Raw genomic sequence first — 15,758 nt, 5'->3', positions numbered from 1 at the left:
GTATTTTCTAGCAGATAGCGCCGGTTAATAGGCACTTAAAAAATACATACATAAAAAATATAAACAAAGTGAAACTATCAATTGTTCTTATTATGTAATTGTACATAGGCACTTACCATCTGTTTCTAATCAGACATGTTCCTATATGTTCATATATGTATATATATATATCCTGATCTGTACACGAGTTTTTACTAATACATATTCCATAATATTCAATTCCATAGGTATTCCATTCTTGTTAAGAGAACTGAAATTGAAAATATATATAGTCTTGTGTGCTATATGACTAATTGATAAGTAGAGTATATATATTTGTCATATTTTATTTGGATTTATTTTATATATATATTTTTTTTAGTATACAAAATTAGTCTCTTTCAATTTCAATTTTTTTTACAGATACAGTTGTCTCCTTCTTAAAGAATTATTCTCAATGAAAATATACAAAATTATATTAAAATACAATTCACAAAATATATACAAAATTCACAAAAATAATTAAATTAAATTAATACTGTTTATAAATAAAGTTTAATTAAAATACAATTTAAATAGATGAGGACAAATAGTAAAAAAAAGAGAGAAAAGAAAAGCATATATTAACGAATCATCGTTGTCAGCACAATATCATCAGTAAAGTTACATGAGCTTATTATTTATTTTTAATCAACCAGTCAAGGGAAGCATAACACGTTTACTTTCTTAGACAATGAAGGCATATCAATGGGAAATGCATGGACATCACTCTCTTGTGCTGATAAATGGCATTAGCGCTGCGTATTCATGATATCAGCACTTTGAATGTGAGAGAGTGTTAAGTCTGGTAGCGATAAGAAGTTGACGGCAAATATTTAATATGCGTAATCGGCGCATGCGAGTCTATTAACATGCAAGTATTTGTTTACTGCTGGTCAAAATTTAAGCCAAATAGATGATGAATAAGTCATGTTTATAGTATGAAGTGATTTTGAAGTGATTATTGGCTTTGCAAACTTTTAGGATTCGTGAGGTTTTTAAAGTCACCGTCAATTCCAAATATTTTTGGAGACTCATTAAATGATAATCTCGACATTCCAAGTATTCCAATGTATTATCAATATACAGTTAAAACTAAAAGTTTAAGCTTCATTTATTTTTATTCAACAATTATATAATAACATTATCAGTGGACTAAATATGTTTATAAATATGAAATATCTTTTTTAAACTCAAAAGTCCCGCGCTAACCTGATAGTTATTAACAGCAGCGAAAAAGTTCAAATTTGAAATTAAAAATCGATTTATCGAACATAAACTACTCATAATGGTTCTGTTAGGGCTATGTTAAAATGTCGTGCATTAGTGCTAGCAGACAGTTCAGTTACTTTACAAACTGTTTATGCTTAAAAATTATATTGATATAATAATTTTCTACTCGAAAAAATGCTTAAAAGATAATTTAAATGATTGTTGAGATACATTTAAATGTATAGCTCACTGAAATTCTGAAAATAAATTGCTTACTGTTATTAACAGTTTGGGCAAATGTTAAGTTTTTGCTTTTAATAACAGAGTCATTAACGAGCTAGATGAGCGACAATCAGTGAGTGGTTCGCTCATTCAGTTTCAGCGAGTCGTTCGATCGAACTTATTCCATACTCTATTAGTAATAGAAAAGCAATTCAACAAGTCATCGACATGTCCGGTGAAGGAGAAAAAACTTATACGCGTGCAGAAGTTGCCAAACACAATACCAACAAGGATACATGGCTGCTAATTCACAATACTGTTTACGATGTCACAGCATTCCTGAACGAGGTAAGCAGAGTCTAGCAATTAATAAACAGCAACAGCACCCCTGTTGTACACGTCGGAATGAGGGCGCGGGCGATGGAATTTGATTTCCCCTGGTGTGAGTAGTTGCTGTGGGAAGGGGGACAAGTTGTCTTATCATCATTACTTGGGTTTTATAACTCGTCTTAGCAGTGTTATTAGCCTGTACATATGTATATGTTTCCACTTATTGCGTTTGAGAATATGATAATGTTACCCGTAAAACACGAGAAGCCACTTGCCCCTGTACTTTGACCTACGATCTATGAATGAATGAATGACCTACTCATGCTCACAGCTACATTGAACTTGTGAAGATATTGTGTTTGTCGTTTTTTCGAAACGTTTATGTTTGTATTCATATTTATTGCATATTATTTTTCGTGCCAGCGCGCAGTTTCAAATGTTATTTTTATTCATTATCAATGGAAATGGGGCAAAAGTTAAGCAAAATCTGTTCAAACGAAAATTTACATTTCTACTTTGTATTTAAGTACTCAGCCGTATATGGAAGGAAATTAGAAAACCAATGTGAAGCGAAAGTCACACAAATGTATATACATCTGTATATATAATGTACAATTCAGATCAGCTTTATATACCTTGAATTTCTAAAGTCAATCAACTAGAAAGACCTAACATAGTGTAAAAATCGACATATATATGATTCAGTTAACAAAAGAATAAGTGTTCATATATACATGCATGGATTTGTAATAATCAATATATAAAATATTTAAATAAATAAATTCTTTGTTGCTGATATATACATTATATAATAATATATAATAATTGGTGTATTTCCATTTGAAAAATATCAACAATAATCAATCGTAATTTTTCTTATCAGATAGGAATATATAAATTAAATATATTCATTATTATATATTATTATATTTATTATTATCTATTAGTATCCGCTTAAAATCCTTATACAAATTAGCAGATGCTAGTCACTATGACCGTTTGGTTTTAAGTTCTGCTGGTGATAAGAAGGCCCAGCACTTAAATCATTTCTGTGTTATAATGATTACGCTGCAGTTTGTGATGCGAGGCAATTAAAGTTTGTGAATGATGAAAGTAGAACCTTGCCTTGCATTAAAAACTTTTCGACGTTTATTCACACTGTTTAAAAATAGACACGCTTCATCCGACTGCCGTGGGTCGAGCGCATTTGATGCGGGCGCTTGATGTTTTAAACATTGAGCAGGGTTTCACGGTCAGCGTAGAAGGCGGCAGCAAATCATTTGCATAGTTTGGCATATGAAAAGAGCGTACTTAATATTCGTTATTCATTTGCTTTCTTTCAGCATCCCGGCGGTGAAGAGGTGCTGATCGAGCAGGCGGGCAAAGATGCCACCGAGAACTTTGAGGATGTTGGCCACAGCCACGACGCGCGCGACATGATGAAGAAGTACAAAATTGGTGAACTGGTTGCCCACGAGCGCACGAAAGTTGCCCAGAAATCGGAACCCACCTGGAGCACAGAGACACAGAACGAGGAGAGTTCGTTGAAATCGTGGATAGTGCCACTGGTTCTCTGTCTGGTTGCTACGTTCTTTTACAAATTCTACTTTGGCAATGCTAAGCAGCAATAAAGTCAATAAATAATTCCCACTCGCCTCAATGCTGCACCACTTGACGCCTCCACACAGTGAGAGAGAGAGGGAGAGGGGGAGAGAGAGACACACATGTAAAGAGTTGATTTCCAGATACCCTGCCTTTAAATACTAATACTGTTGTGTCTCATGCACTTGCCGGAGGCGTTTGGCTGCGCGCTTGCCATTGTCGCTGGCGGAATTTGTAGAGAGAATTTGTGCTTAGTTTAAAAGTTAAAAATGTGCATGTTTTGGCATCTTGTTTTTGTACTAATTGCTATAGTAAGTGGGTTTGAGTTTTCTTATGAGCTAGATAATTGTTTAACTTTCCAACACGCAACAGAAATATACACAAACATATATTTAAATAGACTATTAAATATGAATGTATTCGAAATTGCTTTGTTTGTTCTTTTGTCAAAACAAAATTAATTTTCGAACTCTTTCTTTTTTTGTATCACAACTAATGTTACCATGTCGAAATTTATTCACGTAGCTGTCCTGGCCGGCAGCTCAATGTTTGCACTCTCTGCTGCCGGAGCTGCCCAGGATCGAAGCAAAGCGCCCCAGATGAAACGTGAGCTGCCCACACGCAGCATGAATTTAGATGCGTTGCGTCGCACCGAGTACGATGTTCTGATCATTGGCGGTGGAGCGGTAGGCGCTGGATGTGCTCTAGATGCAGCTACACGTGGATTGAAGACTGCCCTGGTTGAGGCCGATGATTTTGGTAGTGGCACCTCGTCGAAATCCAGTAAATTACTGCACGGCGGTCTGCGAGATTTGGACCATGCAATCACACATCTCGACTTGTCCGCCTTTCGGCGTGTTCACTCATCGCTGCAGGAGCGCAGAAACATTACCAATCTGGCGCCGCACCTCAATCAGTCGGTGCCAATTATGCTGCCCGTACACAATTGGTGGCAGTTGCCTGTCTATTGGATGAAACTGCGTCTCTATCACTTAATGGCACCGGGCACATCGAAAGGATTCACATACATCAATAGCCGGAAGGCCCTCGAAATGTTTCCGATGATGCGCCGTGACATGGTTGGCGCCTTCGTCTTCTACGAGGGCCAGCACGACGACGCTCGGATGTGTCTCGCAATCATTTTGACCGCCTCCCGCTATGGCGCCGACGTCTGCAACCACATGAAGGTGGTCGATCTGCTGCGGGACAAGAACAAAACTGTAATTGGAGCCAAAGCTATCGATCAACTGACCGGCCGAGCTTACACGATTCGCGCCAAAATGGTCATCAATGCAACTGGCCCCATGAGTGATTCTATTATCCGCCTGGAGGATGCTAGTGCGTCGCAGCAGTGTACGCCCACCTGGGCCTCGCACATTGTGCTGCCGCCCTTTTACTGTCCCGAAGAGGTAGGGCTCTTCGATCCGTACACGGACAACGGTTCGACAATATTCTTTTTACCCTGGCTGGGGCATACGCTAATGGGCACCTCGGATGACACACGCGAGGCCACCCAGGGGAAACAGCCAACAGAGATGGAGGTTCAGTATCTCTTGGACAGCATCAGAAACTACATTAATCCAAATTTTGATGTACGCCGCTGTGACGTGCTCGCAGCTTGGGGCGGCTATAAGCCGCTTCCCACTCAGTCGACAGAGCTGGCCCATTCGACGCTCAAGAACCATGTGATTTCTATAGGGCCCGGTAACATGGTTTCAATCGTGGGCGGCACATGGACATCGTTCCGGCTGATAGCAGAGAAGGCTATAGACGCTGCCATTATCAATGGTGGACTTCAGCCGTTGCGAAAGCATTCGATTACGGCGACCTCATGCAAGTTGGATGGCGCCATTGGCTGGTCACCAAACATGTTTATACGACTGGTGCAGGATTTCGGTCTGGAGCGGGATGTGGCCAAGCACTTGTCCGACACATACGGCTCAAATGCGTTCAAGGTGGCCGTTGGCGCCAACGCCAGTGGCAGCGTGTGGCCCATTATAGGTAAACGGTTGCACTCCGAATTTCCCTATATTGAGGCGGAGGTGCGACAGGGGGTTAGGGACTATGCCTGCACCCTGGTCGACATGGTGGCACGTCGACTGCGTGTCGCCTTTCTTAATGTCCAGGCGGCCGAGGATATTTTGCCGCGCGTGGCCAGCGAAATGGCGCGCGAGCTGAAATGGAGCCGAGCTAGGCGATTAAGAGAAATCAAAGAAGCGCAAGAATTTCTAAATACTCAAATGGGAAATACAACCGAATTCGATCCAATTCATATGAATATACCCATAAAGCTGTCTGTGGATCAGGTGCAGAAGTATGCCGAGCATTTCAGAAATCTCGACGAGGCCAATACGGGCTTCGTGTCGATAAACAAATGCTGTGCGGCCATGAAGTCGTTCGGTGTTAAAGAGGTGCCGGTGGACCTGATGCACGACGTGCTGCGGGACATTGACTGTCACTCCCAGGGCAAGGTAAATCTCTATGAATTCCTCATGCTCATGTCGGCCATTGTGCACGGAGACACGGCATATTTACGTTATGCCAAGATGCATTTAGACCAGAAAATTTCGGCAATAAGCCGCCGGCGGCGCAAACAAAGCGAATGTACGGTCGAGCGGTCCGGAGGCGGCTTGTGAAGATCGAATCAATCAATCTCGTACAAAACTCTTAGTGTATTTAAATTATTCTGTACTGTCTCTTATACTATTTATATTTATTTGGTAGTGCTACCATATCGTAGCAAACAGAACTCAGCAGTGTTGCCACACTTTAGCTAGGCAACTCAGCTCATTCGAGTCGTTCGCGTTCAAAAAAAGTATAACGGAAATGAACGAGCAGTAACAGTAGAATATAATGCGAAAGTAATTAAATATGGAAATGTGTGTTTTAAATTTGTATTTAAGTTGTAAAGTTGAATATCGACGTTATTTAGACCTTGTAATCATTTAACAATTGTTTTCTATATTCTCTTAGCAAAACTCGTATATGCCCTATGGAGCTTGTGTGTATATATATAATAGTTATAGTATTTGTAACATTTGTATATATATATATATATATATATATATATATATGTATTTTTGCAACAATGACGATAGCATACTAATAGTGTGTTTCAATACATTTAATTTGTGTGAGTAAATGTTGCCAGGTAAAACATTTACCGGGTTTTTGTTGCTGTAATTGATGTGTTTATGTAATACACATGCAAAGGTGAAAGCAATAGTAAACAATTTCATGTATGGATTATGTATGTGCTATAAATATATATTCAAAGTGAGAAAAACATAAACTAAAATAAATAAGCAATAAGTGAATAAGGAAAATTTTACAAAGTGGAGTTATGAAGAAAATTATAAATAATTATTGTGGCGGCATATTTGATACGGATATATGTATATATATAGAAAGGTATATACATGTGCGTATGTATGTATGTATACATTAGAAATACACTTAGTTGACATGGATTTTTTCGGAGTGCACACATTCACTCTAGGGTATGGTTAGATTGGCTAAATATCAGTAAATATTAGCTGTTTAAACTTTGACCTGAGCTGAGAGACATGTTTATCGTATAAATATGTCAAAAATGTTTACTATATAAATGAAACAATAATAGAAACAAATGTCAGAATAGAAATAAACATTAAGATTGATTCTACGATGTTTTCTATGTGCACTGGGCATGATAAGTGTTTGTTGTATTCTTCTTCAGCTGTCTAAGCGACGGCATCTGTGGCGCACTCCTCCTCGACGGTGATGTACATGCCCTCCTCCTCGTAGGCCGAGTCGTGCTTAGCCAGAATTCTCAGCAATGGACGCAGGCGCAGCCACCACTGCTTCTTCGGTATGCGTTGACTGTGGGAGATGACGAAAATACTCAGATCAATTCTGTATAGAGATTACTATTGTGGCACTCACTCAAAGTTGGTGTCGGCAATGAGATCGACCAGGGGCGTGAATCGATACTGCCGCGAGACGATGCCCAGCAGTGTTGCTGTGTCGGTCGATTTGCAGTTGACGACGCCATTGCTGTCGATGTTGTTCTTGATCTGTGTGGCCAGCCAATCGACGCACTTGGCGGCCATTTTGGTGCCCATGTTGCGATCGAATGGACTGGGAGAGCCACCCTGTTGCATGTGGCCCAAGATGTTCATGCGGCAGGTGAACAGACCCTTGCCCTCCTCTGAGTACAGGCGATAGATGAAGTCAGTGGTGTAGTTCTCACTGGCCTTCTCATTGCGCAAGATGAGGCCGCGAGACACGCCCTCGGCCATTTTGGATGCCATGTGATAGACATCCTGTTGCAGATCCTTGATGGAGAACTTCTCCTCATATATATACGCGGCATCCGCACCACCAGCCAGGCCAGCCAACGTGGCCAAATAGCCGCTATAGCCACCCATGGTCTCAATGACAAACACACGACGCTTGGTGCCCTGGGCCGACTGGCGAATGCGATCGCAGATTTCGGTGATCTCATTCAAGCCGGTATCGCAGCCGAGCGAGAATTCGGTGCCGGGCACATTGTTCGAAATGGTTGCTGGCACAACCACAATGGGTATGCAAAACTCTGGATAGTTGTCGCGCTGATCGGAGATTTGGCCAGCGGCGTGGTAGCTCTCAAAACCACCGATGATCAGCAGACCTTGGATCTTGAACTCCTTGAGGCGAGCGGCGATCTCCTTGAACTTGCCCTCGGGCAGAGTACGCTTGGTGCCCAGGTAAGCACCACCCTGACCCACCCAGCCAGAGACATCAGACCTGTGGAGTGGAGTCAATTATTGAATATTTTTAACTACATCTTTACTTCTCTTACTCACCAGCCCAGCTCGCGCACATTGCCAGCAATGAGGCCCTCAACGCCATCGTTGATGCCATAGACAACATCGCCGCGATAGATGGCATTGCGCACAAAGCTGCGCACGGCCGCATTCATGCCGCAGGCCGGCGCACCAATGTGCATCACAGCCAGCCTGTAGCCCTCGATGCCCTTGCCCTGCTCGTCGAAGTTCTCCTTGGGCGGCTTCAAGCGCGTCAACATCTTGTAGGTCTCCAGGTTGCGTTCAAAGGAACGACCGCGCAGCTTCACAGCATCGGCCCAGCGACGCTCCGCCATGGCCTTAGCTACAGCCTGGGTGCGCTCCACACACTCCATAAGAGGCACACGAACCGTCTGGTTGCCGTCCAGCGAGATGACCACCGGCACTGACTCCGGCGTGGCTTCCATCAGAGCCAATGTGGCCTCGGCGCCCATGCGGCAAGCCTGTTTACATGATGAAAATTTAAAATTCACTTATCGATAATTTCTATGGGAGCTATTTAAAATATAAGTAATGAACAAGTAAAAGTAAATTATCAATGGGCCCCAGCACCCATACGATCGAAAGAAGTCAAAAATAAATGATCGATTTTTAAAAATGGCCTCGAATACAGAGTATTTCTAAGTCTGGCATTTTTAAACACTTTCTAATTATCTACTCTACACTTCAGTCTCAGTTTAATTATAGAGAACTGCAATTACTTACCAAGACACGATCGAAGGCGCTGGGATTGCCACCGCGTTGCACGTGACCCAAGACAGTGATACGAGCGTCGTGTTTGAGACGCTCGTCGATCACCTTGCGCACCTGCTCGGCGGTAATTGGATTGCCCTCCCGATCACTGGCTCCCTCGGCCACAATGACGATGTTCAGACGCTGACCAGCTGAACGCTCCTGTTTGAGAACGAAAGCAAGAGACGTTAGACATTGCACCGTTCTATGCAAATCTCAAAAAATGAGCGGGTTAGTAACTTGAGTGTGTACATAGAAGCAATGAAGAACTTCAAAATATATACAAAGTGCTACGAAAATATGATAATGATAATGATCTAAGAAATAATATATGTACATGTATATATGTTTCTATGTGAATAGATGACGACAAATGTGAGGTTACAAACAAAATTAAACGATGATAAATACAGGTGAGACAGAGAGAGAGAGAGAGAGAGAGAGAGAGAGAGAATGTTTGTGTTTTTTTGTTTGTTTGTATATGTGTAGCTTAAACAATGAATTTGAAAGGAAACACGCTAAAAGTAAATTAACAAATAATCCATAAATATATAGATATTTACTAATCAAGCTAAGATACAGTGAAAATAAACGTAAACGAAGGCGTAATAGAAGCCAATTAAATTGTCCAGCAAAAAGTAAATAAGTGTATTTGTTTATATGTGTGTGTGTGTGGCTACACTTTAACCCAATAAAAATCAATTAAATAGCCAATCAATTAGTAGTCTAGAATCAGTTTTTGACAAAAAGCTGCTTGCTCTTTGAAACGTCTGTTAGAAATGTTAGAAAAAGTTGTTAAATTAATGTTTCTTTTTTCTTCTATATATGTATATACAATTTGAATAATTTAGTAGTAAGCCGAAAAACAAAATACCATCGCATAGACTTATATTGAATTTGACTGGAAAAGGTAAACCCTTTCGCAGTGGGCTGACCTGAGCTAACTTTTTGCACAGATCATCCTGCCAGTTAGTTGGTGCGGGCTCTTCGGGTATGAACATAAAATCAGCCTCTGTGGCAATGGCGGCTGAAATTGCCAAATAGCTAAAAACGAAAATAAATCAAACACACCGAAGAAAGACACGATGCGCACAGGTGAATGAATTGTTAATTGATTTTTCATTAATTACAATATGCTTAGGATACGGATAGACAAGGATTGGGTGGGTGGGTAGCTTGGTTTAACTCGGGTTCATCATATATCTAGTTTTGGAATCGAATATTTATATAAAATAAAGGCAAAAATATATATACAAAAGAATTTATAACTTGATGCATGATATATATATATAATATCTGAATAATTCCTGCTCGCAAGTGTGTGTGTCTGTGTCTATATGTCTGTGTGAGTGTGGGTGGGTGAAATGCAATGTTTCTATGTTTTGCTGCTGTTGTCTATTGCAACAACGAAAAGCAGATGAGGCGCGAGAGATAGAAAAATAGAGAAAGAGCAAACACATTATGAGAAATATTGTGTTTGGTAGCTTTTGTTTTTTTTTTTTTTAAATAAAATATCACTTCTTGCCTGGGCCAACTGAGTGCAAAGCCTATCTGGCCAATCGACTTTCGGCGGCATTTCGGGTATAAATATGAAATCGGCCTCGCAGGCCAGGCCACCAACGAGCGCTAAATAACTGTAAAAATATATGTGTGTTTGTATTATTTGGTTATACATATATGCCGTACAAATATACATATATATACTATATAGTATATATATTGGGAAAATCAAAAGGAGAGAGTCAATAAAGGGCTGGGAGAAAGAGAGCGACAAATTAGGAAACATTACGAAATGAGCATCACTTCAATGTAAGATAAAAGAGCTGAGGAGAAGAGGAATATTAATTATAACTTCATATAGTTTCAATAGATTTCATCATCACTATCTACTATCATACATAAATAAGATATATTCATTTTAATTAGCCCTAAAATCTGCCTAAATTAATATAACAATTATAAATAATATCAGTTGATATATAACTAGACTAGCTCATTCTAATTATTTTATCATTCCCTTAATTATTAACCTAACACTTAGACTTATCCATCTCATTACACAAACATTGAATGTTTGATTCACAAGTAAACGAAAGAGAACACAGAACGATTTGGGTCTGATAGAGATATATATATTGTATATATGGAGAGAAAGAAAGTTTTCGTATGCGGGACATTCAACAATCGAGAGCTGATGGCTGATGGCTGATTGCTTGCCTGGTCCAGTTTGAGGGTCAGTCTATCGGGCCAATCTTGTGGCGGCGGGTACTCGGGCAGAAAGACATAGTCTGCCTCGGATATAACGCCGGCGACAACTGGTAAATAACTATAAGTAGTGAAGGCATTTAGCATTTGGAATTTGACACTGAGCAGAGCTAACACTTTATACGTAACTAGTTACACATCACAGACAGGCTAACTAAAACAGCTTAGATTCATTGATAACAAATGGCTTACCCGCAATGACGACCCATGACCTCCATGATGAAGGTGCGCTGATGCGAGTAGGCAGTGCTAGCAATGGCATCGATGGCCTCAATGATGCGGTGCAAGGCCGTATCCGTGCCAATGGTCATGTCCGTGCCACAGAAATCGTTATCAATCGAACCCACCTGGAAGGGTAAATAAATAGTGAGTAAGAGTGAGAGCGAGAGAGAGAGAGAGAGGAAGACTTACCAATCCAACAATATGCAGAACATTGTACTTGTTCTTCTGCTCAGGGGTAATGCTCTTATTCTTCTCCAGCTCATCCAGCAGACTGGACCATTCCTGACGGAACAGGTTGGCGCCAGTCAGCGAGCCATCGCCGCCAATTACCACCAGATTGGTAATGCCGCGTTGCACCAAGTTATTGGCAGCCTTTAGGCGGCCAGCACGCTCACGGAAGTCCTTGCAACGAGCGGAGCCAATGATGGTGCCGCCACGATGTATGATCGATGACACCGACGACCAAGATGCTTCCTGAATGCAATCGCCGCCATCAACCATGCCCTGATAGCCTTCACGAATGAAGTAGACCTGAAGTCACAAATTATTGAAAAAAGGTATTATATTCGATTTCAATAAATTTCTTTTGAAGTAAATATGAATCATTTATAAATCATAAAATATGAAATTCCAAGAATTGTTACTATTTTATTTCAAAATATTGATTTTTTTTGCGTCATTCTTGATTTGACTACACTTTCCAAAATCTTTATAATATATATAGTTAATAATATATAAATAAATATATATTATTTTAATATGTTAGTCTAACGAATGCTCGGCTATTAAAAACAATCTTAAGTGTATTTTTATTAATTTTTAATTGCTTTTTTTAGAGCTTCCTTTTACATATATACATATATCTGTTATGTATATATTACAAATTTTTTAATTAGAATTTAATTCACTAAAGTTCAATAAATGCTTTGTAAAGCTTCCGTTTTATTGGTATAAAATTCGAACTATAAAAATATCATCATATATAATGATATAAAATGTACATTTTATTAATATGAGTATTTCCTTATATATATATTATTGCATATAGCTCAGTACTTATCGGGCTTAATAGGCGATAAAGCTCTTTAAAAATAATTGAATGACCTAAACGAGATTATTAATCTATATGTTGTCAAATAAAACCAGAAGTTAAGAATTAATACAAAGTAAATAAGAAAAAACAAAATAAGAATTGAAAAACCCCTCGAGTCAGCATTTTGAACTCGTTTTCGCTTTTAACTCCTTGCCTGAAATAAGAAATTTGTATCGCTGATTGACTTTGTTTTTATATAATAAACATATATACATACATATATGCATAATTTAATGTTACCCAGAATAATTTAGCATATAAATCAAAAGTGAATAAAAGAAAATGAAAGTGACTTTGAAAAAAAAAGTAAAATAGAAACATCAGCCTTGCGACAATTTATTCATTGCAAAAATCATCATCACCATCAACGTAAAATTTTGAATAATTTATTTCAATTGCAATTATTTAAAATTTCAACTCTTTGCCCTCTCACAGAGTGTGATAAAAATTTGGCATATTGGACGCTCAAAAACCGAATTCACTTGCTCGAGTCGATCAATAAAACCAATAATAGGCAAATAGTAATTCACTTTTCAAACAATAACCGCATTTTCTCAGATATATCTGCGTGATCGTCTGTAAGTTGCCCGAAAATAAACTCAATGTCAAACGCACACGGACACAAGATTCGCCTGTGTGTAGTGGTATTGTCAATGTATTGGTGTTCTCTGTGAACGTAGTGTGAGGCGCTTTTATTTGAATTTTTTTTTTTTTTTTTTTTTTTTTGCTACCCCCTGGGTTATCTAACGGCAATTCACACCGCCAGCAGAACAAGCTAATTTGTTTTATTTCTTTTCCTTCATTATGATTTAATTGCAAGTTCAGCTGATATATATAAATTTGCTATATATAAATATATGCATAACAGAGTCTGCTGTAGACCATAAAGTTCAATGGCTGAACTTGTTCCGGTAACCGATAAGAACATTTTTGTGAATAATATGTATGTGTGTATGTATACATATGTGTCAATGTGTATTTCCAAATTATATATACCAATGCAAAAGCACTTGGCAGAGGTCAAAACTCACCTTGCATCCCAAGTAGATGGCCATACGCACACATGCCCTCACAGCAGCATTCATGCCCTGGGAGTCGCCACCGCTGGTGAAGACGGCCAGGCCCTTGTCGCGCTGGGAGCCGCGTGCCAGGAAACGTTGATTAGTATCACTATTCATTTTTTGGCCAAGCACCTCTTTCGATTTAAAAGTTATTCAAATACAAGTTAATCGATTCAAAAAACAACGGCAACGCACACACACGCACGCACGCAGAGGGAGAGAGTTAGGTGAGGTGAGAGTGAGAGGCGGACGCACGTATTGAAGTTCAAGTTGGATGCACCCAATGGGAAATATTTTGTGAATGATTCACAGCGCAACTGGAGGAGCTTCGAGGAAGCTGAGTTGTCCAAATGAACTGCGCAAATCTTATGCTGGCCACAGATGCCGTGGCTATGTGCCTGCGAGACGATTTTCACAAACTGGGCGCGAGAGCGGCGGTCGAGCGCAGAAGTTTCGGTTTTGACGTTTCAAGGTGACCTTTAAACGCAGCAAACGCTTTGCGTTAAGCGCAACTACACGGCACACTGATGCAATGAACTGGTTGGCTGGCGTTTTTATCGCGTCGCACCGTCACGTTTTAAGCGTAATGGCACTATGCGCGATTTTTGGTAATATGTTTCATTAATGCAACCAATTTTAACAGTAATGCGGGCAAGTTTCTGCTATCAATTTGTCCCTATTGTGGGTGAAAATGGGCGATTACTCTATTGGACTTTTTTTGTTTACCCCACACATACACACAGTGAGTGTCATATTGACAGCTGTGCAACAGCTGTGCGCGCATTGCCAGACAAAAGCTCTGTTACGCCAGCCTGCTTCTGCATGGCATATCGGAAGCTTTTCACCACACTTACATGCGTCTAGCCGTTAGTATTTTAAACTTTAACCGATTGCATTTAATTGGGATTATGTTACTTACATATTTGTTTTTAAATTTAGTATAGTTGGTAAGCCGTACGCCTTCTGGCTGGCCAAGAGATGATTCGTCAAACATTAAAGACTCATTGTCATCATATCCCATAAAATGTACACCGCTTATCAATGGGAGTAATTCATTGCTTAAAAGGATTAATTCATTTAAACTCTGTGGGTGGCATTTTAAAGCATTTGCCCAGTAAGCTTTATCCAATTGCCGCTTCCTCAAGAAATAATATTCTAGCTTAGGACTTGAAATGGTTTACCTACAGATATTTTGGCTGTAATCTCTGCAATCTCACTTACTTATTAAGAAACATGGAATTCATTTTTGCATTAATTTCCATTGTCAAAGTATTTAATCTATCGGAGCAGCCATGCCACAGATTGTTTTTATACTGCAAAGATAATACTATAATATATTCAAAATTCTATATATATTCAACTCACTTCAATGACTTGGGCGCTTTCCAATTGTGAATCCGATTGAGACGGCTCGGACAACTGCGGTTTACTGGGACAGTGTTGGGTCGTAGGCAATAGTTCCTGTTTTTCGACTAGGCTATGGGCGATGGCTTTCGATCAGTTTTGGGTACTACGCATTAGCTCGTACATACCGGGCTGATAATTTGGAAAATACTCGAAATTTTAATGCATGCATATCAATTACCAAAGGGACAAATCACTACAAATCACTATTATCTATAAAATACATACTCAATTTTGACTACGTGTAAGATAAATTACAATTTACATTATATGTCAAGTCTCCGATCAATTAAGGACTGGCATACTCTGGCATACTCTGTTTAAACAAATATTTTAATTTAAAATTAAGAATTCACTATTCGCTGTTGGGCAAATAGCCAAAGAAATGGAATTTTGGCTCTAGTTTCCTAATATTAATAGTAAATAAAAACATATATCGAGTTTTTTTTTAGGAATAGTTTGAACAGTATATGTATGTATATAAAACAGCTCGGAGGTATCAACCAGTCGAGCAGTGCCGCTAAGGATCGATATGATCAATTGACTTGAATAAATAAAAAATAAAATTACAAATTAAAATAGTTTCAGTGACCAACAAAGTAAATCCCACTCCAGTAGTCCAATAGGTAATCCAGATGCAATAATTCGATGATATCCGATGATTGCTAGTTAATTATACATACTACATATATGTATACTTATCATATTTTTAGCTATTACATCGAATTGTTTGTCTACATAGAGGGCACGGATTAGATGGCATGAAAATCG

General features: G+C 39.2%; 3 protein-coding genes across 8 annotated transcripts; 2 read left to right on the top strand and 1 right to left on the bottom strand.

Moving 5' to 3' along the window:
* The first annotated feature begins 1,600 nt into the window (after window positions 1-1,600).
* Window positions 1,601-3,810, top strand: LOC6579689 (cytochrome b5). Its single transcript, XM_002005535.4, has 2 exons — window positions 1,601-1,800; window positions 3,126-3,810. The coding sequence occupies exons 1-2, from the start codon at window positions 1,681-1,683 to the stop codon at window positions 3,411-3,413; spliced, it is 408 nt and encodes a 135-aa protein (XP_002005571.1). The 5' UTR covers window positions 1,601-1,680; the 3' UTR covers window positions 3,414-3,810.
* A 24-nt stretch (window positions 3,811-3,834) lies between these two features.
* Window positions 3,835-6,262, top strand: LOC6579688 (glycerol-3-phosphate dehydrogenase, mitochondrial). The gene has a single exon (XM_002005534.4). The coding sequence runs from the start codon at window positions 3,888-3,890 to the stop codon at window positions 6,018-6,020; it is 2,133 nt and encodes a 710-aa protein (XP_002005570.1). The 5' UTR covers window positions 3,835-3,887; the 3' UTR covers window positions 6,021-6,262.
* Window positions 6,263-6,264: 2 nt separating this feature from the next.
* Window positions 6,265-15,239, bottom strand: LOC6579687 (ATP-dependent 6-phosphofructokinase). 6 transcript variants are annotated; one of them, XM_015163832.3, is made up of 12 exons: window positions 15,116-15,239; window positions 14,949-15,060; window positions 14,805-14,896; window positions 14,503-14,749; window positions 13,554-13,655; window positions 11,619-11,960; window positions 11,400-11,554; window positions 11,160-11,268; window positions 8,916-9,104; window positions 8,211-8,653; window positions 7,309-8,151; window positions 6,265-7,245 (listed from the first exon to the last, which is right to left on the bottom strand). In XM_015163832.3, the coding sequence occupies exons 1-12, from the start codon at window positions 15,157-15,159 to the stop codon at window positions 7,107-7,109; spliced, it is 2,817 nt and encodes a 938-aa protein (XP_015019318.1). In that variant the 5' UTR covers window positions 15,160-15,239; the 3' UTR covers window positions 6,265-7,106. The 6 variants fall into 6 exon arrangements, with proteins under 6 accessions (XP_015019318.1, XP_015019316.1, XP_015019317.1 ...); XM_015163830.3 differs by lacking the exon at window positions 11,160-11,268 and adding an exon at window positions 10,468-10,576 and having other exon boundaries at window positions 15,116-15,238; XM_015163831.3 differs by lacking the exon at window positions 11,160-11,268 and adding an exon at window positions 9,878-9,986 and having other exon boundaries at window positions 15,116-15,238.
* Between the last annotated feature and the right edge of the window lie 519 nt (window positions 15,240-15,758).

This window comes from Drosophila mojavensis, unplaced genomic scaffold, assembly GCF_018153725.1.
Source record: "Drosophila mojavensis isolate 15081-1352.22 unplaced genomic scaffold, ASM1815372v1 contig_80, whole genome shotgun sequence".
Lineage (NCBI taxonomy): Eukaryota > Metazoa > Arthropoda > Insecta > Diptera > Drosophilidae > Drosophila > Drosophila mojavensis.
Note: the sequence above shows the minus strand (reverse complement) of the source record. Positions and strands in the feature narration are given on the sequence as shown.

What these genes read in the sequence shown, in the direction of transcription:
- LOC6579689 (XM_002005535.4), top strand. Translation starts at nt 1,681, where the DNA reads ATGTCCGGTGAAGGAGAAAAAACTTATACGCGTGCAGAAGTTGCCAAA. An exon ending in TCACAGCATTCCTGAACGAG is followed by an intron (nt 1,801 to 3,125) that starts GTAAGCAGAGTC and finishes GCTTTCTTTCAG; the next exon opens with CATCCCGGCGGTGAAGAGGT.
- LOC6579688 (XM_002005534.4), top strand. Translation starts at nt 3,888, where the DNA reads ATGTCGAAATTTATTCACGTAGCTGTCCTGGCCGGCAGCTCAATGTTT.
- LOC6579687 (XM_015163832.3), bottom strand. Translation starts at nt 15,159, where the DNA reads ATGCATGCATTAAAATTTCGAGTATTTTCCAAATTATCAGCCCG. An exon ending in TTTTCCAAATTATCAGCCCG is followed by an intron (nt 15,061 to 15,115) that starts GTATGTACGAGC and finishes CATCGCCCATAG; the next exon opens with CCTAGTCGAAAAACAGGAAC. An exon ending in CTAAATTTAAAAACAAATAT is followed by an intron (nt 13,656 to 14,502) that starts GTAAGTAACATA and finishes CGCGGCTCCCAG; the next exon opens with CGCGACAAGGGCCTGGCCGT.